Below are 26,848 nucleotides of genomic sequence, written 5' to 3'. Positions count from 1 at the left end.
TTTTAAATACTTACGACTTTATTAGGAGCAGGCTGTTGTCCCCGCAGCAGCCAGCTCCCTGTATACACAGTATACACAGCCCAGCCAGTACCCAGGTCCTTCCGTCCTTCTGCAGCACGTGCAATGCAGAAGAACCAAACGCAAAGGGGGGGCTCCGTGAGTGACAGTTTCTAGTGCCTTCGGGAGCCAGGTCCCAGGCTGGGAACAACCAAGCCCCTCAGCTCACCCCAGCCCCGACTCCCGCACGGCGAGGCTCACAAGGCCGGACTCCTCCAATCAGTGCACACAGAGGGCAGAGGAGGCAGGGGGCTCCTGAGCCCAGGTCCTTAGCGGTCCGCACCCCGGTGGGGGGAGAAGCTTCTGGAGCCCCCTAGAATCCTCCTCCTCTTCCACAGACGTGAGATACCACCTTAACTTTTTATCCCATCACCAGAAACCTGTGCCTCGAGGCTTGTCTCTGCTCAGCCTTGGAGAACATGGTTGGATTAGCAAACTGGTCAAAGGTAACACAAACCTCCCAAGTTGTCTTGGTCATACTTCTTTTAAAAAGGGAAAAAAAAAAAAAAAGGAAAAAGAAAACCATCACGACAGAAAAGAGCATGTGAGGCCCAGCTTGTGTCAGGAACAAGATAGGTTGTCCCTCCTTGAAACGATGCATAAAGCTGCTCTGCCAGGGGACCAGTCACCCCTACAGACAGCAGCTCCCCCCCACCCGTCCCCCGCCCCTTCCGCACAGCCCCGCGCCACCCTCTCCTCCCCGAGGATGGGTGCACCAAGCGCAGGGTGCAGTGCTATCGTCGCCTAGAGGGAGTCCCCAGCAGCCCCGGCGCCCTGGGCTCCTTCGGATGGTGCGGGTCCCACAGCGTCAGGCAGGCAGGCAGGAAGACTCGTCTCCGCTTCACTCTTCAGGGGTGACTGCAGCCCAGCCCCGACATGCGCACCCCCGGGCCCCGGTTGGACCACCATCCCCGAGGCTTGCCTGGATGGCTGGTTTGTGGATCCTGGCTAGTAGGGGAAGCCGAGTCAGAGGACTGACCCTCGTCCCCAGGGAAGACGCTGGAACAGCTGCGCCTCAAGAAATACCCTGCTTGACCAAAGGCTCTCAAACCCCAAAGCATCTTCCCACTTGCAGCTATAGAAACACCCTGGTTTCTATACCCCCAACATGCCTCCAAGATAGACGGGACGTCCCACTGATGGCTGCCAGGTGCCTCTGGGTCAGGGCATTGACTCTTGTGTCTCCTGACACCTGTCCCCAAGGCACCTGAAGAGCGAGATCCTGCCTTCCTATCCGGAGCCGCCGTGGGTGGCCGGGCGAGAGGGAGCCGGAAGCCAGGTGTCACACACTCGGCTTTGTGTCTGGGCAGCTCTGTCTACAGAGGACAACAGCCAGGTCTGCTGGGAGCACCAGGGTCACCACTGCCCCCGCGGAGGGACAAGTGTGGGTACCCAGAGAGCATAGCCTGAGGTAGCAAACAGTGAACCCCGTTATCCAACTGCAATGCCATGTGATGTGCCCAAAGCCAGACCACACGGAGCCATCCCGGTGAAGACCAACCTACAGGCCTGTGGATGTCCAGCACCGAGCCCTCCTGGGATCTCCATGGCCCTCTTAGCGGGGACAGGACTGGGGCCACTCGGAAGGTTCTCTGAGGCAACGCAGAGCCTAAGGCAGCAGCCCTCCCTATACCTGCCTCTCAGGAGGAAGAAGCCCTTGGAACCGGGGCCCCCTCCGCATCCCGGGGTGACAGTCCCCCATGGCTCAAGCCCAGCCCGGGTGACACAGAACCCTCCAGGTCACTCCTCAAACCCCCCGCTTCACCACCGAACCCATCCTCCCTTGGCTCTTTCCGTGTCGGCCCCATCCCTCCCGGAGAAGGCAGCAGGCTCCCTCCTGACTCCCGCGCCGTGGGCAGGGCCCAGAGGGCACGTCCGGGAAGGCCCCCGCCTGGCAGCCCGGAGGCCGCAGGGAGAAGAGGTGGCTCCCGGGGGGGCGGGAGGCCCCGGACCCCATCCCCGCCGGGGCCCGGCTCCAGTTACACCCAGTGGCCCACCAGCTGCGCCCACAGCCGCCACCCTTCTGTTACCAGGCCGCGGGGTCAGAGGGCAGGGGCCCAGGCAGCACCACGGAGACCCGCGTGTTGGACGCGCCGAGAGCCCGCGGCCCACCTGAGGCTGCCCGGCGGCCGCGGGGCTCTAAGCCCTTGCGGGCCGGGTCCCTGAAGTTCGGGCGGGCCCGGGCCTGCACCTGTCAGCCCCCCGCGGAGGCTGGGCCCGGGGGCCGGGCGTGAGGTAGACGGTGCCTCCCCGCCGGGCCAGGAGGGGGGCGCCCCGGCGGCCCCGGGGGCGCGGTCAGCACGGCCGGGCGGCGCAGAAGTCCAGCTCCTGGGGCTTGCGGCGCAGGTCGCAGCGGTCCCGGGCCAGCAGCCGCCCGCCGGGCCCCAGGCACTGGAGCGCCCGCCGCTTGAACCCGCGGCCGCAGCTCTTGGAGCAGGGCGACCAGGCCCCCGGCTGCCAGGAGGCGCAGGGCTCGCCGCAGGCCCTGGTGTCTGCGGGCCGGGGCGCGGGGCGGCAGGCGGAGGGCGGGCGCGGGCCCGCGGGCCCCCGACAGTCCACCGGGCGCCTCTGCAGGCCGCCGCCGCCGCAGCTGGCCGAGCAGGGCCCCCAGCCGCCCGCCACCCAGCGCCCGGCCGCCCGCGGGCCCTGCGGCTCCACCTGGTTGGAGAGGCCGGGCGCGCCGTCCAGCAGGCCCGGGGCCCCGCGGGGCTCGGCGGGCGCCCTGTCCTCCCGCGGCTCCTTGGGCAGGTAGAAGGAGTAGCGCACGCGGGGCGGCGTCATCTTGCCCACGGAGAGCACCTCCACGGTCAGGGGCTCCAGGATGGGCCGCGAGGCCTGCAGGCTCTCCACCGCCGTCCCGGTGCCGCTGTAGCGCAGCAGGCTGCCCTTCACCACCAGGTCCCGCTCCACGGCCGACACCACGAAGTGCCCGTTGAGCAGGTACTTGCCTTGGCTGTTCTTGAGCGCCAGGTAGTTGTCGTCGCCGATCAGGCCCTTGTAGCCACGCTGGCGGATGTCGATGCTCGAGGCCCCCGCGGGGATGGCCACCACGAAATTGTAGCCGTGCCTGGGGTGGGGAAGGGGGCTGCACCTTAGACACGGGGGGCCTGAGGCCCTGGTTCCCCTCTAACGTCAGAGCTGATGCCCCCTGCACGGGTCGCCAGGCCCGCAGAGCGCATCGACGCACCCCGCCCGGGTCAGGGGGCTCAAACAGGCTGCACGAGACCATCACGCAGCACCTAAAGCCACCGACCCTGGCTGTACCGCCCCGTGACCTTTTGTTCAGTACGTTTACACTGGGGTGAATTATTTTTAAATAACAACATTTATGCATTTGAGAGGGAAAGAGCAAGAGCAGAGGGAGGGGCAGAGAGAGAGAGAGAATCTCAAGCCGACTCCCAACTGAGCTCAGAGTCCCAACACGGGGCTCGATCTCATGACTCGGACATCATGACCTGAGCTGAAACCAAGACTCCGGCTCTCAATCGACTGCGCCACCCGGGCGCCCCTGTACTGTGCTGAATTCTAAAGCAGAGGCTAAAGCACAGCTTTTGGAGCCAGGTCCACCCCCACCACTGGCCTAGCTGTTGGCCTTGGAGAAGACAGTTGCCACACCTGTAAAATGGAGACCATGATCACACATCCCTCATTAAAGCACATAAAGCCTATGGCATGGCACCTGCCACCAGGTAAGCACTGTGAGGAGGATGAGGAGGAGGAGGAAGGACAGAAGGTAACTCTACAGGCCCTGAGACAAGGCTGGGGTGAGACGCAGTGAGACACACTGGCTGGGGTCAAGATCAAGCCTTGGCTTGAACACCAGCTCCCTGGTGGCTCAGGCAAATCAGTCTCTCTGGGTAACTGTGTCCTCACCAATACAATGAGGGTTTCAAACCAGATGATTTCTAAGGCTCCTTCCAGCTCCACCAATCTATGAAGGGAGCGCCTGCCATTTAACCAGTGAAGCGAGTCTGGGAGTGTCTACCTTTAATTTTCCACTCGGCCTCCCCCTCAGATCCCTGCAAATGCCCTCCACTTGCAGTGCCCCAGTTCCCCAAAAAGCTGCCCCACTAGGGGCCCAGCAGAGGGCACTGTGTCCAGAGGGGGCAACAGAGACTCCTGGACAGCCACCTAGGCCTTGGACTCCCAAGTTCTCAGAGCCAATCATATCCCTGCTCGACTGAAACCTCAGGGGCTCTGCTTCTTCCAGAGCAAGGGTCAGGACTTTCCAAGGAGCACATTCCTCCTGAAAATAAAAGGGAATGTGCTGGACCTCAGAAAGCCAGGAGCCCCGGGCTGTGCAGGTGGAAATAAGAGAGGCCTAGAGACGTTCCTTCAGCTGAACCTGCACACATCTCCCAGGAAGGGGGGTCTCCCTCGGTCCTAGCCACTCACTCCACTGTTGATTGCCATTCTCACCTCAATCTCATCCCTGGTCAGGGCCTCAGCCTCAGTGAGACGTTGTCTCCAGGCATGTTCTGTTTTGTGATCATCATCATGAACATCTAGTGAGCATTTATTATGCACCAAGTACAACGCTAGACACCTCACTTGGATTAATACCCTTAATCGTCACAACTGCACAACAGGAAATATACTCCTGTCATACCCACTGTATAAGTGAGGAAATGCAGAATTCCAGGGATTGTGCTGCATGCTCAAGGGCATCCAGAAAATGGGGAATTGAGATTTGAACACAGGGTAGTCTTACTCTAGAACTCTAGCTACACCCTAATGACTCTCTATCCAGTGGTGGACTCCCCAAGCATTCATCTCTGCTGGATGGATGGATGGATGGATGGATGGATGGATGGATGGTTGGATGGATGGATGGATGGATGGATGGATGGATGGATGGATGGGTGGATGGATGGATGGATGGATAGATGGATGGGTGGATGGATGGATGGATGGATGGATAGATGAATGGATGAATGGATGGATGGATGGATGGATGGATGGATGGATGGATGATTGGATGGATGGATAGGTGGATGGATGGATGGATGGATGGATGGATGGATGGATGGATAGATAGGTGGATGGATGAATGGGTGGATGGATGGATAGATAGGTGGATGGGTGGGTGGGTGGATGGATGGATAGATAGATAGGTGGATGGGTGGATAGGTGGATGGATGGATAGATAGATAGGTGGATGGATGGATAGGTGGATGGATGGTTGGATAGATGGGTGGATGGATGGATGGATGGATGGATGGATGGATGGATGGATAGGTGGATGGATGGATAGGTGGATGGATGGATGGATGGATGGATGGATGGATGGATGGATGGAAGAATATCAGTCACAGAAAAGTCCAGGTGGCCTCTACAGCAAGGGCACTGCCCGTTTACCCTGGTCTAACCCCAGTTCCCACCCCTTGGGGGCAGCTCCACTCGGCCCTCCCGCTCCAGGTCCCAGAACTCACATGGGCTTGGTGAAGAGGCCTGTCACCTTCTTACAGCTCTTATTGTCACCCCCACACACCCCACACTTGTCGAATTTCTTCTTGGAGCCCAGGTTCCCGTCGCAGCCAGCCTTGATGCACTTGCCTTGGACACAGACCGAGGTGGAGTCAGGAGTACATGGCGTACCATCCACCACCTGCAGTGCCCCCAGGGGTTGGGGGTAGAAAAGGAGAGGGAGGCAGTTCAGCCGGATGCACCCCCACAAACTTTCTCTCTGCTTTGCTCCCCTGCCCCTCGCTCACTCACCTTGGGTGCCAACACATAGAAGTAGCCAGTGCCATTGGCTCGGCAGATGAGCTTGCACTTGTCCTGGGGAGAAACGCCAGAGTACTTGGGCACCCACGCCACAGCAAGGGTGAGCCGGTTGGTGCTATGGTTATAGCCATTGAAAGCCTCACACTGCTCCTCCCGGAAGCTCTTGCCGGAAGCTGAGGAGGGAGGAAGCACAGGCAGGAAGCTAAAGGAAGGGATGGTGAGGAAAGAAGGCAAAGGAGAGAGCCCTCCCCAGGGTGCTCTCACCCTCAGCCGAGTTATCTCATCCCCGACGCCCCTCCATCTCAAAGAACTAACGTAGGCCAGGACCAAAGGATGCAGGTCACAGACAATCCTGCATCCCCCCCACCCAGGGCACTGTGCACCCTCCACGGTAAGCTGGCCTTCAATTCCCTCTATAACAGGTACCCCCAAACAACTGGGGGCCATCAGACCTTTCAGGAATCTTTTGAAACTATTTTCAGAATGTTACTAAATGGACAAAATGAAGTATATAGGTTACAAACAATACCCACTATACAGATACACAACTATCAGTGTATGTTGAAATGTATTTGGGATATTTGCGCCTCCTTGTTCACCCATTACACGGCAAGATTCAATAATGAGTCTAATAACCACTGTCATTTTCAAGTAGCGGTGAGAATAAATGGCATTCTGAGAAATCCCAACAACTAAACCATCATGTGAAAATATCCGTGATTTCTACTGGCGACAGCCCCAGCTACGGCTACTAGTATTACAGTTTGTTGCCCAATTAAAAGAAATGAGGCATTTTAGATAGAAAGAGTGGTCAAAGATACTCGATCTCTAATTGAAGGAAATAAAACATCTTAAATCTTTTTAAAAAGGCGAATAACAACAGAGAGGCAATCTCCTTCCCACCCAAGTTCATGGACCCTGGCTAAAGAATCCCTGCTTATGGAGATGGGCCTGTGAGTACTTAACTAAGAGGCCATTCGTGTGTCATTCCCTTGGGCCACTTAGGGACCCAGCACCAGGAAGAAAACATCCCCCGGACGAGAGGAGTGGGCAAGGAAGTAGTGATCCCAAGAGGCCTCTGCTCCTCTGCACTTCCAGACTTTGCCCTGGGGGAGAGAGCCTCGACTGCAGTAATCTGTGGCCAAGAAGTGGGGCGGGGGGGGGGGGGGGGGGCCGGGGGCGGTGGCAGGAAGAGGCTCTCCCCTCCTCACCTGAGCTGGGGCAGGGCTCCAGGTTGCAGGATCGGTATTTCACTCTCACTCCCTCGCAGTACTTGCCTCCGTTAGCGGGGGTGGGGTTGCTGCACTGCCTCCGGGCCAGCTGCACGCCCCCGCCGCAGGTGCGTGAGCAGGCGCCGTAGGGCTCCCACTTGGCCCAGGAGCCGTCCACCTGGGAGAAAGAGCCTGTCATGCTCCCGCAGGGCTTAGGGTGCGCACCCAACCCCTGCAGAGCGGCCAGGCAGCTGCAGCCCCCTCCACCCTGTCCCACCGCAAAATCCACCGTCTCACAAGGGAAAAATGATGGGCAAGGGGTCAGCATACGCAGCGCCCACGCAGCACCTCACCCCCATAATTAACAAATGCCAACCGCATCCCGCTCTAAGGGAGGCCGCTCAGGAGAGGGGCCGCGGTGGGCTGTGGCGTCAGGTGGCCAAGCTCTGTCATAGCCTCTGCCCCCACGATATGGCAGGTCTTGAGCAAGCAGTAAAAGCTCCTGAAATCTCAGGTGCTTCACCTGCCAAAAATGGGGCAATGCTCAGGTGTGAGATCAGACGACGTTTAAATGATGCAACGTGTTCAAAAGCTCCTAGCACTGCGCATATCACCGAGCCAGAGTTCAAAGTTCCTCCTCACCTATTGTTAGTGGAGTTACAAGAATCTCTAAATCTAAGGCAGAGGCAGCCCCCGGCCTTGCCAGAAAACCTCGTTGCCATAGATATCTGAGTATTTTTATTTGTAAATGTTCCACAATCCCGACTCTCCCCAGATCTTCAGCTCAATCAGAGGCTGAACTTGAGACGGTTTCGCTGTCAGAGGCTCTAGTGTTTGTGCTCGGAGGAGGCGGAGATGGGAGACTACAAAGCAATCCTCCAACTCGATTTGGCTTCGGGGTGAATTATGCAGTGTGGGTTCATTTTTTCAGAGGGTGGAGAAGGGATCGAAAATGTCTAGTCTTCATTATGTTTTCCTCAGGATGCCAATAAAGCGCGTTTCCATCCCCTGAGCACGCATCGGTCGGGCCACGGAGGAAGCAGCCCAGTTGGACAAGCCTGGGATTAAAGTGCTGTCATACATCATCCCCGCGTGGAGCTAATCAGGAGCTGGCTGCGTGTCGTCTGAATACAACGTACGCACACACGCAGCATGGTCCCTCTAGCTGCCCTTCTGAGGGATCGCTCCTGCCCCACTGTGTCAGCAGGTCTCTCGTCCTGTGAAAGAAACACTTAGCGACAGCCCTGCTTCCTCCTTCGACCGGCGCCCCACCTCATTCCCCACCTCATTCCAGCCTTTCATGTCCGAGGAGGACACGTCTACATGTGCTCCTTCCACCTCCCTCTTCAGTGCCTTGCAATATGGGTTTGGTGCCCATCACAGGGGGCAGCTGCTCGCTCAGAGGTCTGAGATGACCATCCCCACACTGCAAGAGTCTATGCTTAGACCTTGTTGTCACCAGTACTGTATCCCCGGCTTCTGGGGTGTTGTTGTTGCTGTCTTTAGCCTTTTAGCCTGGTCTCACTTCTTCCGACCGGTTCCTACAAAAAACATCCCACGGAAAACTCTCCTGCCCTGCTGTGTGCCATTCATTCACCCACTGTTTGTTGAATTCTTACTACACGTCTGGCACCACATGCAGCAAATCCCTGCCCTCAAAGGGACTGCATGCCGTCAGAGGAAAATAAAAAGAAGCCTGTGCATATAGAATGTCACTAGAGGTTAAATGCAGGTGGGAGAGAGGGAGGTAGGGAGGGCCTTGGTGAGAAGAGCTGCTCTCGTTACAGGGGATCGTGGAGGCTTCGCTGCAGAGGTGATGGTTGTGCAAAGGCCTGAGGGAAGTACGTGAGGGAAGTGTGCAGATATGAGGGGAAAAACATTCTAGGCAGAGGGAGGATTGCAAAGACGCTGCGGAGGGACGAGCCTGGAGTACTCCAGCATCACAAGAGCAAGAGAAGCAGGAGGTGAAGGCAGAGATAAGGCTCACCATCCCAAGCACGGAATAAAGCCCCTGAAGGGCTCTCTGAATACGTGGCATGACCTGACTGACGTTTTAAAGGATCTTTCTGGCTGCTATGGTGGGAACAGTCTGTGAGAAGGAAGGCCAGCAGCAAGGAGATCAGCGAGGGTGCAAGAGCAATAATTCAAGGAGGCTTGGTGCAGGGTGATAGCAGATGAAGATGGCAGAAAAATGGCTCAATTCTGGCTCTATTTTGAAGATAGAGTCAACAGGAATTACTGAAATATCGGATGGGCGGATGCAAGAGAAAGAGGGTTGGCACGAGCAATGGGAAGACGGAGTTGCTAAAGCAAGTTCAGGACAAGTGATCAGAAGCTCGGTCTTAGAGATGTCGTGTTTAGGATGCCTCTCAGTTCTCCGCATGGAGGCATCAGGATTCAGTGAGGCATGCAAGTCTGTAGTTCAGGACAGAGGTCTGGGCTGGAGATACAGATCTGGGGGACTTCAACCAATAAATGTAAATGGTACTCAAAGCCTTTGGTCTAGATGAATCCCCTAAGAGGTCAGTGTGGACGGCGACAAGGGCTAAGGACAGCGCCACGATGCCCAACACTGGAAAAGCAAGCGTATGAGGAAGACCCAGCGAATGGGGACCAGGGGGAGCAGCCAGTAAGAGAGGACGGAAACCAAGACACCGTGGAGCCTGTGTTCCCAGGGGGGAGAATAATCAGCTGTGTCAAATGGCGCTAACAGGTCAGGCAATATGAGGAACGGTAATCAATCACTGACTTCAGCGGTTGTAGAGGCCATTTGGCGACCTTAGTGAGAGTTATTTTTAGAGGAAGAGCAGGACTGAAAGCCAGACTGGAATGGGCTCCAGAGAAAAATGGCAAGCCGGGAACTGGAGAGAGCAATTTCATACCACTCTTTCCAGGAACTTTGTGGTCAAGGGAGTCAGAGAGATAGATTGTGATTTATGGAGAGGAAGTAGGATCAGGAGTTTTGTTTAAGGTGGGAGGAATTACAGCAAGTATGTATCCTGATAGGAATGATTCAACTCAAGCGAGGGGAAATCTGACACTGCAGAGAGACGGAGGCATTAAGGGAGCGCTTTCCTTGACTAGAAGGGATAGTATCCTAAGTGCAAGCCCAGGGGTGGGCCTCCGGTGAGAGCGTGGACAGCTCATCCATCGCAAAGGAGGCAAGGTGGAGACCGCAGGCACAGAAGCCGGGCGGACGGCGGATGTGGCAGTGGGAGTTCTCTTCTGATTACTTGATTGCTTCTTTTTTCCTGATGAGACAGGAAAAAAGGGCACTGGCAAAAGTGAGAATGAGGAGAAAGAATGGGTAACGGAGGAGGGAGGCGAAGGCGTGACCCGATCGTGTAGGACGTTGGGAGGGGGAGTGCAGTAAAGCTAATAAAATAGGATATGACGCCTGAGCAGCATTGAGCCCACCTACACAGTCAGGTCTCCAGTGAGACCACCGAGCACGGTCGCGTGTCTTCCTCCAGCCACACTCACCTACGCTGGCGCGCTCGAATCGGTGGCAGGTGGATTCCACCAAGGCAGTGGCTTATCCCAGCGAGGACAGCAGAGAGAGGCAGGGGCGTGGGAGCCGTGAGTGAGGGAAGGAGGGACCTGAACTGGGGCCTGTGGAGTCGCAGCTCAAGAAGAAGGCTGGTGAGGGCGAGAGAAGAGCACGCGGGCCTGAAGAACTGCTGGGGCCCAAAACTAGGGGGCTGGACTGCAGGGCTTTGGTAGTCAGAGTGTGATTCTTGTAACTGAGATCCTGGGGGGCGGGGGGCAGGGAGGCTGCATGATAGTAAGATAAGCTTTGTGCCCTGACCCGGGCTGATTAGGGTGCTGTCCTCCGGGAAGGGCCAGAGTGGTGAAGGGATTGTCCAGAAGAGAGATGCGGACATAGTGGATTTTGCTGCTGATGGACTGTCTTTCCACACGCTCCTCCGATCACACTTCCTATATCCAATATCCTCCTGGGCAACGTCTTTATCCCCTAGACTCATCTTCTGAAGAGAAGGAGCTGATGACAGCTGGCCTGTCCTCAGGACCTTCTAGTTTAAACCCGCCAGCCTGGTGGTCAAGGCAACCCCAGACTAGCCCTAAACCATGCCCCCAAAGATCCTTCCCATGGAGTCCCGGCCGGTCCACCTTTCCGGCTTGCCCCACCTCCCTGACTTTGCTCCATCTCTGCCTGATGAGATCATACTCGTCCCTCGAGACTCTTTCCAAATCCGACCTCCTCATCAAAGTTTGTTCAGACCTCTCTAATCACCATTAATCTCTCATCCCTTATGCTCCCATGACACGTTTTCACACTTCGGTCCTGACACAGAACACACACCTCTCTGTGTCTTGGCTCTCAGTGACATTTCGAGCTTCCCCACTAGACTGTGACCCCACTGAGACACGACCCAGGTTTTCTTTCTTTTTCCGACTACCTCACACAGTTCTCTAAATACAGTGGGCTGGTGCCCAATAAATGGCTAAAGGTTCAATTAAATATATGTTTCCAAAATCCAGAAAAGGATTTTACATACTTGTGTACCAAACCCAGCTCAGGGCAGCCTATAAAGTGCTGGCGAGCGCTTATTTATTATATTGCCTATTCGTACGTAACGCAGTCAGGCCCGTCTTGGCAGCCAAGGCAGGGGTGGGGGAGGGATCATCGTCACCGGGATCAAGGGACAGGATGGACTTCTTATTCCCATCTGACAAAGTCCCAAACCCTTTGCGACCCCAACCCCAGGCCTGAAGGTTTTATTATATCCAGAGAACATGTGAGGTTTGGGATTTGTTCTTATTCAACTGTTATTCCTTTTTACCAGGAAAAAAAAAAAAAAATAACACCTTTGCTCTATTATGGTTCAGCTTCAAAAAACAATCATGACAAAAACCAAAGCTGGGTTCAGGATGTAGCAAATCACTGCAGCTTGCCCAGGATCTGCTTCCTTTCAGGTCTGAGCCTGGTTCACCTCTGGCCCAGAGCTCCCGGGACACAAAACACGCTCAGAAACAGCTGATAAGGGAAGGCTGGAAGGAGCCAACAAATGAGGAATGTTGAATGTCTAGTGTTGGGCTTTGGGTTCTGGGCTCCTCCCCTGGTAGGATGAGGCCCAGAGCTCAGGGCTGGGCCCCCTGGCGCCCGCTGAGAGAAGGCTTCACCAAGTTCTCTGACCTACCATATATGTCTTGTCTCCAGTCTCAGAGTTAAGAAGGGGAGAGGACCACAGGCAGGGAAACAGAGGCACAGTACGCAGTGCACACAGCAAACCCATTCCCCCCGGAGGCCTCCAGGTGCACCCCCCGCATCCCAGCGGCCCCCCTGCGAAGCCCCAGCACACTCACCCTGTACTTATTAAGGTTATGTCTCTCCACGCAGGTCCCCTTGAGGCAGAACTTGCCGTCCCCGCAGCTGGTGCCATCTGCCCAGGGGAAGTGGCGGGTCTGACACACCATCTGCCCCTTCGCCTTTCCCGTGCACCACAGTTTGGTGCAGTACTGCATGTAGGGACAGGGCTTCGAGCCCACGCCAAAGGCCAGCTCGCACTGCTGGCTCAGGGTGTAGCTGGCACCCGGCAGGTCCTCAGGCAGGGAGATGGGCTTGCTGGGCGCGTCCAGGAGGCAGTCACCTGCAGGGAGCCAAGGGCACTCGTGAGAAACGAGTTGAGAAAGGTGAGCTGTGGCTAGCCCAGAGTCTAACTGGTAGGGAGACGATGAAGCGAGGGCCAGTGGAATGGACCCCCTTGAGGGCCCGACTCTTTGGGGTCATGCACACCTTAGGTAACAGAGGACAGGTCCACTCACTCCAGTGACAGCCCCGCAATCCCTCCTCTGTCATCCTGGCTTACCATGCCCACTGTCCAGGAAGTCGGTGATGATGGCAGCGCTGCAGGCCGACCAGGGGTTGGCCCGGTCAATCTGGATGAGTGTTGGGGACATCATGTGGTTGGCTCGGAGTTTCCCAAACACCTCCTCACACACTTTCACATTGTCATGGGGCATGTTGAACACGTGGCCTGCGGAGTGAGGCAAGAGGACTCAGAGGGCAGAAGGATGCGGGCTATGTAGTTTGCAGAGGAGGGGGGATCAGCCGGGGGAGCGAGAGAGCTCGTGTCAGCGCTTTTCAGGCTGGTCATTTCCACCCAGTGACAGACTGCTTTGCAAATGTCAAGATGGTGTTCTTGTGTTCTCTGTCCTGTCCATCAGGCTGCGGGGCTCAGTGAGGACAGCAGTGCATTTAAAATATTTTCCCCTCAGTGCCTAATTGATGAGATACTCTGCTGAGTCAGACAATACCGCTGGCCAACTGGGCTGGGGCAATTGGAAAAAATAAAACAAAGCCATTGCTAAGACAGACTCTGACCCTAAGAAAGGATCCCTAAGGCTTCAGGACGTGAGGAAGCAAAGACAAATGTCTATCCCTTGCTCAAAGCACCCAGTACAGACCCGGAAAGACCCTCGAGGGTCGCTCTCCTCCCTCCACCCAAGAGCCCCCTCTAGCCTTACCCAGCTCATGGGCAGTGGTGAAGGCTGATGGAAGCCCATCATCCTCGATCACAGAACAACTTCTCTTGGGGTCGCACATAGTGCCCACATCAGCCATGCCCAGCGTGTCACAGGTGGTGGCCCCACACAGGTCCTGCCGGGGTGGGGGGAGAAGCAGAAGCCAGCCAGAAATTAGTGACAGGTACAGAAGGGACCTGAAGGAAAGTAAAGGCATCCTATGGGATGTTCAGCTCACCCCCATTCCCAGCTGAACCAAGACCTTCCTAGCCAGGTCCTTTCTCCCAGGGGGTTGCAGGGCTATTCATGGAATCAACCCGGGCTGAGCAGGGAGGGCTCAGGAAGAAAGCCCTGTGGCTCTGCGAGAAGATTCAACCCAAATCCTACTCGGAGATCCTGTGGGAAGATACTAGGAGGTACGGAATTAAACCCACAAGGCCATTGCTTTATACAGAGGCGGATTTCCAAAGCAGAAAACGGTGGGTTCCACAGCTGGGTGAGGTTCTGGTCATGGCTTAGTGAAGCAGGTGGGGGCGGAAGGCAAGTGTGTTCCTCATCCAGAATCAGCCCTGAGCAGTCTCAGTCCTCGCTGAGCGACTGTCTTTGGACAACCATGAATTAAACTCAGATTCTCAGCCAAAAAGGGTCACGGGCCAAGGACCCACCCAAGCCAGAGATGTGGCCTCCTTGGGCTGGGAGGAGGCTGAGTCAGGTGGTTACAAGCTCCTACCCAGACATAGCTCAACTGGCTGCAGAAGCTCAAGGGGGCCACCGGCTCAGCGGCCGCTAGGAAGAAAAAATAAACTAAATGGATGGCCACATAAGACAGTCCCTCTTTTTGGCATTAAAACTCAACTTGCAGCAGAAGCTAGGACTTCCTGCAACAACCCCGATGGGAAGCACTTCCAGGAAAGTGCAAGGGCAAAATGGGGTACTGGGGGTGGATATCTCAATGAACTTATTGACTATTATGGGCCAGCAATGCACCTAGGTACATACCTTAAGAGCCCAGGGGTTAGAAATGGGAGAGGAAACTCATCACAATAGAGAAAACACTGCTGAATCGGTGATACTGTTATTCTCTTCATTACATCCTTGCCTTTCTTTATACTTAACGAGCAACTGCTCTACGTATCATCTCACTCAATCCCCACGACAGTGTCAGAAGGCAGATATATTATCATACGTATTTGTCAAAGGTGAAAACTGAGGCTCATGCTCATAGTTAATCATGGTGATGATTTATTAAATGCTGACATCATGTGCGGTCTCTGCATGCATGACCTTGTTTCATCCTCGCAACATCCCACTGGAAGAACGACTGCTATTATCACCTTCCACAGACAAGGAAGCTGAAGCTCAGAGAGGTCCAAGTCGTGGAGCAGAAACATGCACTGGGGTCCGTAGGACTGGGTATCAGCACTCTTTCCACCGCGTCACAGCTGATTGCTCAGCAGCTCCTAAGTCAACTATCCAGAGAAAGAGCTGTGTGTGTTCTCCGTGGGAGCCAAGGTGTTCCCATAAACACACCCAGAGCTGTTCTCAAGTTCAGTTCTCTTTAGGGCTCTGCGCACGTGTGTGTGCATGCACATGCTGACACGGGGGGAAGGGGGAGCAGCAGAGTTAGTGGGGGCCGGGGGCAGCGGAGGAAAAGTGGTCATAGTACACAAAATCAGCAAAATTTAATCCAGGGCATTCAAAAGTTTACCACCTGAGCAGTCAAACTTGGCTTCCCACGGTCAGGTGATAGTCACACCTCCTAATGAGTTAACAGTTTCTCTGGCCAAAGAACTGAGAGGGCGATCAGACTCCAGAGTACATGGGTCAACGAGGAGCAAGGCGCGCCCTGCCTTCACCTGCTGTCCTTGCTCGTGTGTGGCACGTCTGCCCCTTCTGGGAACCCTCGGGGTGAACCTCAAATTCCCTCTCTTGCAAATACTCCTCCTCCCTCTCCAAAGGCTCACTCTTCCAGAAAGTTCTCCTTCCCCCTAGAGTTCTCTGAAACCTAGAAGAGAACTGCTATCAAAACTTGGGGGGGGGGGGGTAGTTCACCTGACAAGCACTTTAGAGAATATGACTAGAGGAGGGGGACTGGGTCACACAGATCAGCCTGTGAATGGACGGAAGGGAGGTAGGAGACAAAGAGGGAAGGAATGGAGGTTTGCACGGGGGTAGGGGGCAGAGGGTGAGGGAACTGGGCCCATGTGTCCCTGGACACTGCAGTATAGCATCCCCACTAAGGCAGGAATCTCTGAACACTCTCGTCTGGTGGTCACAGCCCATAGAGCCCGTAGGACAAACCATGACACTGTCCTGGGGCCACCATGTGCACTCACTGCCGGCTTTGTGTAGGAGAAGGGGCCTAAGAACCAAGAAGCCTAGATTCTGGTCCTGGACCCACCACCAAGTAGATGTGCGACTTTGGGCAGGCCACTTCTTTTTTCTGGGCCTCCGTTTCCTCCTCCAGAGAAGGGCCAGTTCTCAACCAGAACCCAGACTGGACCAGTGCCTTCAGCCTCTGCTCCCACCCGGATCCCAGAGTGCTCAGCCCCATCTGGCCCTCTAGGTTATAAAGGAACACACAGAATAATATACTTTTAGAATGGAAAGAGCCCTAAGGATGATCTTGTCTACTAACCCATGAAACTAACTCCCAGAAAAGGGAAGGTCACCCACGTGGACACTCAGAACCCTCGCCCTTGCCCCATTCAGCAGAAATGGTTAGACCAGATCGACAGCTCAGCCTGGCCTGGAAGCAGCCACTGGACCTCCACTGCCCAGCAGCCCGCCTCTGCCGCTGGCAGGTCCATAAAGCCAGAAACCTCCTTCCTCTCGGGGAGGGTGGATTCTCTGGAGTGAAGACATGCAGCTGCAGGCCCTTCCTGGCCAGGAGCAACCTGTTCTTTCCATCAAGAAATCCCGGTTTCCCTGGATCAAACGAGAGGAACAAGGAAGGAGCCCGCATATTTCCTGAGGGTCAGGGTGTAGCCGAGAGGAGCCGGCCTGCAGTAACCAGTGTCTTCACCGTGGGAAGATGCAGCTGTTTGGGGTCAGAGGCTCGGCGTGTCCCTCTTCCCCCAGTCAGGGACTCAAATGAAGAATCACTGGACCTCAGTTCTTTGAACGCCTACAGGCGGGTGTGCGGGGCAAGGCAGTGCCTCATTTGCGGCCCTGCATGTCTCCACCCTTCTGGAATGAACTCAGATGCACTCAAATTGCTTTAACCTCTTCAGCTCAGGCACTTGTCTCCAGAAATAGAAACTGTTCTGGTTCCTCCTGCCTGGAGGGTGTAGGCACTTCCCACCCAACCCCTACCTGCCTCACTATTTCTGGTAATTTGCCCCTTCTCCGTGAAGCTGCGGCGGCTTTTCCAGACGACCCAAGAATCAGCTTGGCCACGAACCTAGTCCTCTCAGATTAGTGTTTTCCAACCGTCCCTTTTCATAAAATAATTTAGGATTGGAGCCACAATTTGAGAGCGAGCGAGCAAGAAAGGAAGCACCTCACAGTGGTCCGATCCACATTCACCCTGCTTGCTCCCTCCACGCCCCACCATGACTCCCCACGGCCCCCCCTTCCCCTCTCCTCTCATCTCCCCTGCCATGTACCAAAATGCTCAGATTTTCCAGCAGGACAGGGTGGAGGACACACAAAAATCAAGCACGTTGACTTTTTTCTTTTTAATGTAGGATACGTGTTCTCATGTAGCCAACCTCCTACTCATAATGAACTCCTAGGCCTGTGGGCCAAGATCATCTTCACGGCCACACCATAGCATCCAAGTCTCATATTCATACAGCGTCAGAGCCACCCTCTCATTCTGCAGATGGGGAAACCAGAGCTCGTGGACTAATATTGCTCACCCAAGGCCACACAGCTATTAACCAAAAAAATGGGGAACTGAACCCCATGTCTTTAGACACCAAGGCCAGCAGCAGTGGTCTTTGGTCTGAACCGTAGCACGCTAGTTAGGATATCATAATTACCAGTGAAAACCACCCTGCATTAGTATTAAGACTGTACCTTTAACTTGTTTCCCATCTGAATCTCTGTCATGCATCACTGTATTTCCTTGTCCAACCCCAAATCCACTTCTGTTTGTAATCCCCAAGCAGGGGAGGGCCTCGCTTTGCTAGGAGAAAAAAAAAAAAATCTAGCAATTCTGGGTGTCTGGGCAATGTGACTAAGAATACCTGGTGAAGAAAAGAACACACCCTGGTCACATCCATAAGCAGGTTCAGTTTTCACCAGAATATAAATTCCTCAAGACGTTCAAGATGTATTGAGGTAACCAAGACAAGAATTACCTCAATGAGGAAGAAGAGAAATCCGAAGCTCACCAGAAGACCAAGATTCCTCCAGAAATCATCAGTGCAAGAGAGGATACATACCTAACATAAGGTTAGGAGGTAACAGTGGCTGAGTTACTACTCTGTGCCCAACACTGTTCTAACAGCTTTCCTGTATTAGCTCACTGAATCCTCACAAAGCTTCATGAGAGAGATGCCACTATTAGATCCCATTTTACAGATGAGGCTCAGGGAAGGTAAGTTACCAGCACTGGGTCAGTGAGCCCAAAGTTAGACAGAAAGGGAGGGGCAGAGTGAAGGTGGAAATCCAGAAGCACAGCCCCAGAGCTGAATGCTCCCCTTGCTTTGGTACTGCTTCCAGTGGAGATGCACCTCACGCATGGAAAGGCTGGGCAAACTCAGGATGGCAAGACTGTCCACCCCATACTCTCAGCCCCCAAAGCACAGGTTGGCCACTGAGTGGGGAGAGGCTTGCGAGGGGCTGGCAGAGAGGAGAATGGCAGGAGTAAGTGCCCAGAACACTCCTAGAGCAATGTCTGCACCCGCTTCCCGGTTGAGCAAGCTCCTGGCTCCTTGCCCCACACCTGCATTGACACACTGACCCGGCCTGCCGTGCGCCATGTCTGCTGGCTCCTCGCTGGGGCCTCTCCTTCCTCCAGGGCAAAGACCGATGGCAAAGAGCCAAGAAGAAATGCCAGAAGAACCTAAGACTCCCTCTCCCAGCCCTACAGCCTGACAGCTGAAAATGCTGGATTAATGATCCCCGGGAAGGGAGGCGAACTACCTCAGCACCCAGGGCCATGGGCAGTCCTTTCGCTACCGTCGGTGCCTTCCTCCCATGAATACATACTGAACAGCAGCAGCCTGCAGGGGCCCACTGGAGGAGCTACAAAGATGTGAAAAGGTCTTGCTCAAAGGAGTTTACAAGTCAGTGGGAATGGCGAGCCCTGAGTCCATGGTTTCCACGCAAAAACAGACAAGTATGAAGTATCCCGCAAGTACGATGCTTTGAAACAGGGCTATCCTAAAGGTAAGTTCTGGCAAGGGACCTGTAGGTAATTCTTCAACAAGAGCAAACATGTGCTGAGTGACCACTAAGGTGGCGACGACCGTAGCTGCTGTTAACTGGGTGCCTATTCTGGAACACTCGCTGACTTCTCCTTGACACTGCCTTTAAGTTCAGTACCACTGTCATCATCACTATCCTCCTATGGATAATGATGGAAAGTGGAGTTCGAATGGCTGATCCATTCAATGTCCATTGGTGAAAGTCAAGTGCCAGGCCTGAAACCCAGCTCCGCCTGACTCCAAGCCTGTGTTCCTTCCGTGGTGCCATAAGACCAACGCCAGGCACGAGGCAAGGTGCAGGGGGCGGGGGTAAGTGCCAAGAGTGATACAAACACCTACCAAGAAGTTCAAAGGTAAGAAAGAGCAAGACCAAAGGAGGGTGAAAGCCTCATTTGCCTTCCTGACTAAGCCAGCGCTGAAGAAAAAGAGAGAGAAAAAGATTCTGGTGCACGTGCCTCGCGGTGTTTATAGCAGCGTTATCTACGACAGCCAAATTACGGAAAGAGTCCAAGTGTCCATCGACTGATAAAGAAGATGCGTATGTACCTATAAGGGAATATTACTCAGTCATCCAAAAGATCGAAATCTTGCCGTTTGCGCCAATGCGGATGGAGCGACCGACTATTATGAAATGTCAGCCAGAGAAAGGCAAATACCATATGATTTCACTCATATGTGGAATTTAAGAAGCAAGACAAACTATCATAGGGGAGAAAGGGGGAGAGGCAAAGCAAGAAACAGCCCCTTAACTATAAAGAACAAACTGATAGCTACCAGAGGGGAAGCAGGTGAAGGAGGGCACTTGTGACGAGCACCAGAGACTGTATGGAAGTGTTAAATCTCTAGATTGTTCACCTGAGACTAACATTACATTGTATGTGAGCTCACTGGAATTTAAATAAAGACTAGAAGAGAGAGAGAGAGAGAGAGAGAGATTCTGGTGCACGTTCCTTCCTCCAAACTTCCTCCCCCATCCTCCACTATTAACATAAGCTCTCCTCTTCCGTATAAGTAAAAGAAAGAGGGGGAAGAGCAACCACCTTCCAAGTCAGGAAGCAACCATACCCCACTCCTTCCTCTCTTCCCCGCCCCCACGCCCCCCCAAAAGTAGTGTTGAGTTTCCATTCGGTGATAAAGAGTTACAAACTCTTAAATACCAAAACTACAGATGCCCCGCTCTGCTAATCTCTTCCAAGGCCTGACTTCAAAAAAGATCCTGACAAAAATTATGATCCTCTTTATTGTGTTAGGAGATACGTACCAAATATGTATTATTTTATTAAGCTTTTTTAATTGAACACTAAATTTCACTGCCATATGGCAAGTCGTTTATTATAGAAAGAACTGGCCTCTATTTCCAATGAGGTTCCAGAGTGCCGTTCCACTCAGCGCAGTGTAGAGCATGTGTACGTGCCCCCTGCCCTGCCCTCCCCCCCCCAACATACACACACACACACACACACACACACACACACACGAGCCAAGCTCCGGACTGAGAGGCAGAAAGGTGAGGACACGAATGAAGGAAACAAAAGAGAAGAGAAAGATGACAAGGAGCCTGCCCTGGAGAAACTCAAATGAGGAGAAAGAGAGCACAGAAAAAAATGTGGGGGGAGGTGGGGACGAGGGAAAGGTACACACCACTGTGTACGAAGTGTAACAGGATAAATAAAATAAATGAAGGAATAAACCGGCAGAAAAACCACAAACTGTAAACCCTACAAAACAAAGTCTGTTCAAAGGAGAAAATGTTACAAATGGCAAAGCAGATGGTGGAGTGGAGGACACAGCCTCCTGCAACGGAGGAAACAAGCTTCCTTTCCCGTTGTCACTAGCTCCCATCCCAGTGCCTTGCTGCCACCTGTCCCCCTCTCGTCCCCCTCCCTCCGAGGGCTTCCCTGGCTGCACCCCCAAGGAGGAGACTCCCCGCTGGACTTCCACGGAGGCCACGTGTCTCCCCCGGGGCACCTAACACACCCTCGTGTAACCGAGCTATTTCCTAGTCAGGCTCCCTGACAGTCGGTGAGTTCCTGAGAGCCGGAGGCCGCATCTTAGGACCTGTACCTCCACACCCCAGGATGATACCCGGAAATAATAGATGCTCCCCTAAGTAGTTTTAAAAAGTAGAACCAATTCACAAAGGTTAGTCCACCACAAAGTTACCCAAACAGCAGAGGGATCAGAGGTAAAGAGAGAGAAGACAGAGGGAAGTGCAGTCCTACTACGTCCCAGCCCCGAATACCCTGCCCCTGCTCCCCATGGCAACAAAAAGCCATAGAAACTTTTCTTCTCGTAGAAATGAATGTCCACCCAGCAAGACTGGCTCTAATTCTCTGCAGATCCTGGTTCCGATCCCGTGCTGACCTCACCCTGCTGTTATGAGTCTGGAGACTGATTGCTTTGCAAAATCAGATGTGCACTCCTTCTCCAGGAACATGAACTTAATCTGAATCTTTAAGCAAACTCCTCAGATTGTCAAAATACTTGTTGTATGATCAATCTTTTTTTTTTTTTCTCCTTTGCACACAGTAAAGGCTCCTCCCTGGGTCGTGTCTTCCCAGTGTTTTGATTTCAACACCCCACGCCCCTCCCTCTGCCTGCCAAGAGGCCAGCAGCGTCTCCCCCTAGCCTGGCCCAGCCCTGCCTTCAGGCACAGCATCTCTGGCGGTGGGTGGCAGGGGAGCTCTGCTGCCTGCCAGTCCTGACGCTCCTACCCTTCCCCCTTCAGGGACCCAGCACTTGGAGCTCCAGAAGAGCTGCTCTCGCCTCTCCCTCGCAGGAGGAAATACAGCCTGACCGAGCCTGACCCTTTCCCACTTCTTCATCCCTGTCAAAACCACAACAAGAGTATATCAGTCAGAAAGAGTCACTAGCCATTTTCCAGAATTTTTGGGGGGTGGGGAGACAAAGGAACGGGTGACTAGAGATGTCTGACAGTTTGACGTTATAGACAAGAGGTGATTAACAAAATAAGCACATTTCTAAAAACTTCATATCCAAACTATATACAGTTGACCCTTGATCAATATGAGGGTTAGGGGCCCTGGCCCCCATGTGGTCAAAAATCCACATACAAACTTTTGACTCCCCAAAAACTTAAACTAGAAATACTCTACGGTAGACCAGAAGCCTTACCGATCGCACTTGATTAACACGTATCTTGTATGCTCTACGTACTATATACTGCATTCTTAAATAAAGTACGCTAGAGAAAATAAAATGTTGTTGAGAAAATCAAAAGAAGAAATACATTTAGAGTGCTGTACTGTATTGGAAAAAGTCTACATATAAGCGGACCCCTGCAATTCCAACCCATGTTGTTCAAGAGTCGACTGCATATATTGATCTTCATAGAAATAACTATGTAGTTTATACACATGTATGTTATGTATAATATATATATATATATATATATATATATTCTGATTTTAGTTTGAAAAAGCATTGACTACACCAACATCATAATAATCTAGGAAGCTCCTATCTGATTTAAAGGACCACCACCAACCCTTACAAAGTAAAGCGAAAGTTCCTCTCCTGTTGGAGGATAGCCGGAGACTCCTCCAGGATCGCGGAGACCACATCTGCCTCCGTCGACAGAGCAGCTGCACACTCAGTTCTCATCACATACTGTACCTTCCCCAGGAGAATTTAGGAATGAGCAGTTCCTAAGACCCTGAGAATGCAGCAGGCCCTGAAGTCTGTACTGGCAAGGAGGAGAGAGGAAGAGAGAAAGAGAGAGAATGAGATTTACCCTAAAGCATAAAGCACATACCTGGATGTTGGTCCTGCCACCACAGCCTCCCCACTTTCTGGCTTCGCCCTCTAGACGCCTAAGAGAAAGACAGCTTCTAAAAGTCACATCTTGCACGTCACTGCTTCTGACCCAAGTGGTCATGCATCTTGTACCCATTATGCATGGTTAACATAGCCCCTCTGGGTCCAGCACACACCACTGGCAAACAGAAGCTGTCATGCTGCTCGATTGCTTCTTCTTCAAAAGGCGAACCCTTCTGATGGTGTGACCCATATTCCCAGCAGGAGTCCTCTTTCTTAGGGCTGATTCCAAAAGTCAGCCTAGCCACCAAGCGGCAGAGATGGAAGTCTGTTACCCTAGAAGCAGAGAGTGACCTCCACAGGGGCATCCCAGGTAGCAGATGGGCCGACAGCTGCTTTGCCCATTAAGATATCCTGTTCTTGGCCTTTGCTTTTTTTTTTTTTCTTTTTTTTTGCAATCTGACCGCCGAGTTGGTCTGTATGCAGAGGTGGAAGCCATCTCCTCTGCAGTTTCCCCATGACTCAGGCAGTGTGTGCAGGGGCTGGGCAATGGCAGCTCTACAGACCTCAGTTGGAAGAATGAGTGCAAGGAAACAGACTCAGGCCAAAGACCTCCCTAGAGAAACCAGGTGGTGGGAGGAGAAGGCTGGGAAAGGAGGAAGTTCAATTCCAGGAGGGGACAAGCGGTGCCAAATGGGTTAGTGTGGAAGACTTCAGCTCCAGCCCAGTGTATGCCAGTGGAGCTCTGAGTGGCCTTCGGAGAGAGTGGAGAGGAGAGAGCCCCACGGGCAACCAAGGACTCTGGGCCATCCCCGGAATGACATGGTTGTGATAATAACAAAACAAGAGCACGGCACAGATTCGAGTTGCAACCCCCAAAATCAGAGGAAGCAAGTCACTTGGATGCCCGTCTTCCTCTCCAAGTCCCCATCCACGAATCTGAGAAAGTTCAAGAATCCGAAAACGTCACAGCACCCAATCACTCCAATATCTAGGTACGTGAAGGCTCCTAGCCCCATAGCAGGGGGCAGAGCTGCCTCTGGGATCTGACCATCTTTCCCAATACCCAATACTCAGTATCCTTCCACCCCCGCCCGTGGGGTCTCCAGGTGCTCCTTGCTAAGCTCACACCACTTTGCACGCTGTCCGGGTGGGGGGTGGGCAGAAGCTGGAACCCTACAGTGAAGCGTGGCCACCGGCAGTTGCAGCGCGCTGCTGTCACGGGCAAGCTTGCCGGCTGTGCTCCAGAGCCCACATCAAGGCGAACGGGTCACCCTGGGCCAACAAGGAAATAGGAAAATGGGGAGATCTTCCCCAACTCAGCTCCAAGTGAAGCGACTAGAAACTCCAAGCGCCCAACAGGTGCTCTACCTCTACCTCGACTGCCTGTTCCGAATGGCCTGGAATCCCCTCAAGGAGAAGCGGGCCGGCCCAGGAAGGTATCCATCCCCCCACTCCCACCCCACCCCACCCCACCCCACCCTCCCGGGACTGGAGACTGTCCTTCTCACTCCAACCACCAAACATCCCGAATGATTCCCTCCATCCCAGGGCAGGCTCCGCAGGCCCGGCCGCAGGATAAGGGGAGCCAGGCTCTGGCCCGGGATGCCTGCGGGACCCTCCAGTTTTACGAGAGGGGCGGGGAGCCACCCGGGAAGGCCCGCTCGGACCCCGCCAACGCCATCCTCGGAGCGCCTCCTGTCTGCCACCGAGGCGCACTGCGGCTGCGGGCCGGCCGCGTCCTGGGCTCGGGGCCTGGGCGCCCGGCCGGGGAGGCGCTGATTGGCCAGGCGGGGCGCACCCCTCCCGCGGCGCCGTCCGCCCGCCCACGTGCAGCCCGCGGCCCGCGCGCCCGAGCGCCACGGAGCCCGGGGGCGCGCGGTCCCTGGCAGGTCCGACGCGGGGGTCGGAAGGGAGCACCAGCATGCCAGCTTGGGGTCACCTGCCTGCCCTCCAGGGGCGTCTGGAGAGCTAAGGGCGGCGGCCCCACGGCCACGGGGTCCACGGAGGCGCCAGGCCGACTCACCTGCCTGGTGAAGAGGATGGCCGTGTCCCAGTACTCCGGGTGCTTGTCGCTCACTTTGTTCAGCTTTTTCTGCCAGGCGCAGAAGTTGCGCAGCGTCAGGGCCGCGTTGCCCGTGACCTTGGGCCCCGCGTCGCGGTCGCCGAGAAGCAGCACCTTGACCACGACGACGTTGATGGGGTTGAGGATGCTCGGATGGCGGTAGAGGCGCGCCGCCGTGGCCAGCAGCGTCAGCAGGTAGTGCTCCAGGTCGGCGCCGTGGAACTTGACCATGGACTCGTCCGCCACCACCAGCGTCTCCACGTAGCGCGGGATGGACACGAAGCGCTTGGCGCGCCCGGACCTCCGCCGGCTGCGACCCTCCCCGAAGCCGGGCCCCCGCGGCTTGTACGGGTCCAGCGCCCGCAGGATGGCGGGGTTCCAGCCCGAGGCCACCCCGCAGCGAGAGGTGGGGTCCCCGGGGGGCCCGCCCGGGGCGCCCCGGCGCCGGAGGAGGTGTGCGCCCTGGCCGTTGCGCGGCGCCGCCTGCGCGCTGGCGTTGGGGAGCGGGCTGAGGACATACTCGGCGCCCCTGTAGCCGAACGCGCCGCGGAGCCCCCCGCACAGGCTCACCGCGGCGAACGAGTCCGGCTCGCCGTTCACGTCCCCGGAGTAGAAGCAGCGCCGCAGGTCCGGGGAGCCCGCGGCCAGCGCCGGCAGGCGGACGCCCAGGCGCTCCGTGGCGAGGGCGGGCGCCAGGAACCGGGCATCCGGCGTCAGGTGGAGGTAAAAGTCCTCCCGGAACGCTGTGATCTGCAAAATGAGCCCCTGCTCCCCGGGGTCCTCGGCGCCCCCCCGGTAGTAGTGGCGGCCGTTGATGTCCGGGTCCAGGCGGATGGGGACCACCACCTCCTGCTCGGGCTCCGAGCCGCCCGCGGGCCCCCCGGCCAGAGCCAGGCTCAGGATGCCCAGCAGGAGCATGGCTCCGGGCAGCGCACGGCGGCGCGCTCGGCAGGCTCGGCCCGGCTCGTGGCGGCGCGCACCCGGGAACCGGCGCTCCGGGGCCGCCCGCGGCTTCCAGGAGGCCGAGCGCGGGCAGGGAGCTCCTCCCGGAGCGGGGCGCGCGGCCTCCTACCTGCGCCTTCCGGAGCGAGGCGCGCCCCGCGGCTTCAGCAAGTGCAAGGACGGAGACCGCGGCGGGGACCCGGCGGGAGGTGCGGGGCCGTCGTTCCGCCGCAGCCGCCGGCGACGCCGCGGACCGGGCGCTGGGCGAGCCTATTAAAGGCCCCCTCCTCTGTGGCCTGCCCAGTCCGCGCCCCTCCTCCCTCCCCTCCCCGCTCCCCGAGCCTGCAGCCCCGCGAGCTCCAGGGGCCACCGGGCCCGCCTCCTGCGCGGATGGAGCCACTCGGCGGGGAGGGAGTGGCGTCGAGGCGGGAGGCGGGCGGCGGGCGGCGGGGGGAGGCGTGGGCTGGCTGCAGGCACCGCGCTCCGGGCCGCGCGTCCTGCCCCAGCCCCCCCAGCGCCCCCCCCGCCCCCCGTCGGTTCCTTCTGTCCCGACCCGCGTGCGTGCGTCTGCTTCCTGGTCCTACCCTTTCTCCCAGCCAGGCAGGGTCCGAGGTTGGGAATGAAGCCTCCCCCCTGCCCACCCCACCCCCCCCCCCAGCCGCCTGGTCCCTCCCCTTGCAGCACCCCTGCTGCTCCTGCTGCTGCTACTGCTTCATCGCAGTGTCCCCTAAAAGACCCAGAACCCAGAACCGCCCCCTGTACAAGCCCCGTCGTTGGAAGGGCAAACTTCCAGGAACAACGGAGAAACCTCCTCGAACCCAGGCCTGTGGAGGCCCCGCTGTCGGCCCCGGCGCAGGGGCGCCCTGAGTGGCTGGTGCAGGGCGTTAAATTTTCAGGGACTTGGGCAGTCAGTCCCTCCCCACTCGGGGACCTCACAACAGGAGCTTGAGACAGGTCCCAGTGGGAGGACTTGCACCACCACATGGGCAACTGCTATCACCCAGGAGCTGGGAAGGAAAGAGAACCGTTGGCCCAGCACCAACGCCTGGAGGGGATGTGGAGAAAGAGGTTGTCCTCCGGCCAGGGAGGGGCTCAGGAACTGGTGGGCAACAGGAAAATCTGCTCCCACTTCTTCCAAGAGTTTTCTCTCATTCCAACCTCGACCAGGTGTCATGGAGGGCACTGTGGCGGAAGGCTGAGTCCGG

At 55.7% G+C, this 26,848-nt stretch overlaps 1 protein-coding gene across 1 annotated transcript; it reads right to left on the bottom strand.

Moving 5' to 3' along the window:
* On the bottom strand, positions 1-25,899 carry ADAMTS15 (ADAM metallopeptidase with thrombospondin type 1 motif 15). The gene is made up of 8 exons (XM_077894200.1): positions 24,663-25,899; positions 13,485-13,617; positions 12,827-12,994; positions 12,324-12,607; positions 6,996-7,173; positions 5,776-5,957; positions 5,490-5,665; positions 1-3,124 (listed from the first exon to the last, which is right to left on the bottom strand). Exons 1-8 carry the CDS (start codon positions 25,617-25,619, stop codon positions 2,353-2,355), a joined length of 2,850 nt encoding a protein of 949 aa, XP_077750326.1. The 5' UTR covers positions 25,620-25,899; the 3' UTR covers positions 1-2,352.
* Positions 25,900-26,848: the final 949 nt, after the last annotated feature.

Source organism: Canis aureus, chromosome 3 (genome assembly GCF_053574225.1).
Source record: "Canis aureus isolate CA01 chromosome 3, VMU_Caureus_v.1.0, whole genome shotgun sequence".
Taxonomy (NCBI): Eukaryota; Metazoa; Chordata; class Mammalia; order Carnivora; family Canidae; genus Canis; species Canis aureus.
The sequence above is the reverse complement of the archived record's forward strand: the minus strand, read 5'-3'. Positions and strand labels throughout refer to the sequence as shown.

Bases quoted from the DNA above. Each gene is read 5' to 3' on its own strand.
- ADAMTS15 (XM_077894200.1), bottom strand. From the start codon at position 25,619: ATGCTCCTGCTGGGCATCCTGAGCCTGGCTCTGGCCGGGGGGCCCGCG. The intron at 7,174-12,323 runs GTGAGTGTGCTG...TCTTTCTCCCAG, and splicing joins ATAACCTTAATAAGTACAGG to GTGGACGGCTCCTGGGCCAA. The intron at 5,958-6,995 runs GTGAGGAGGGGA...CTCCCTCCTCAG, and splicing joins GGAGCCCTGCCCCAGCTCAG to CTTCCGGCAAGAGCTTCCGG.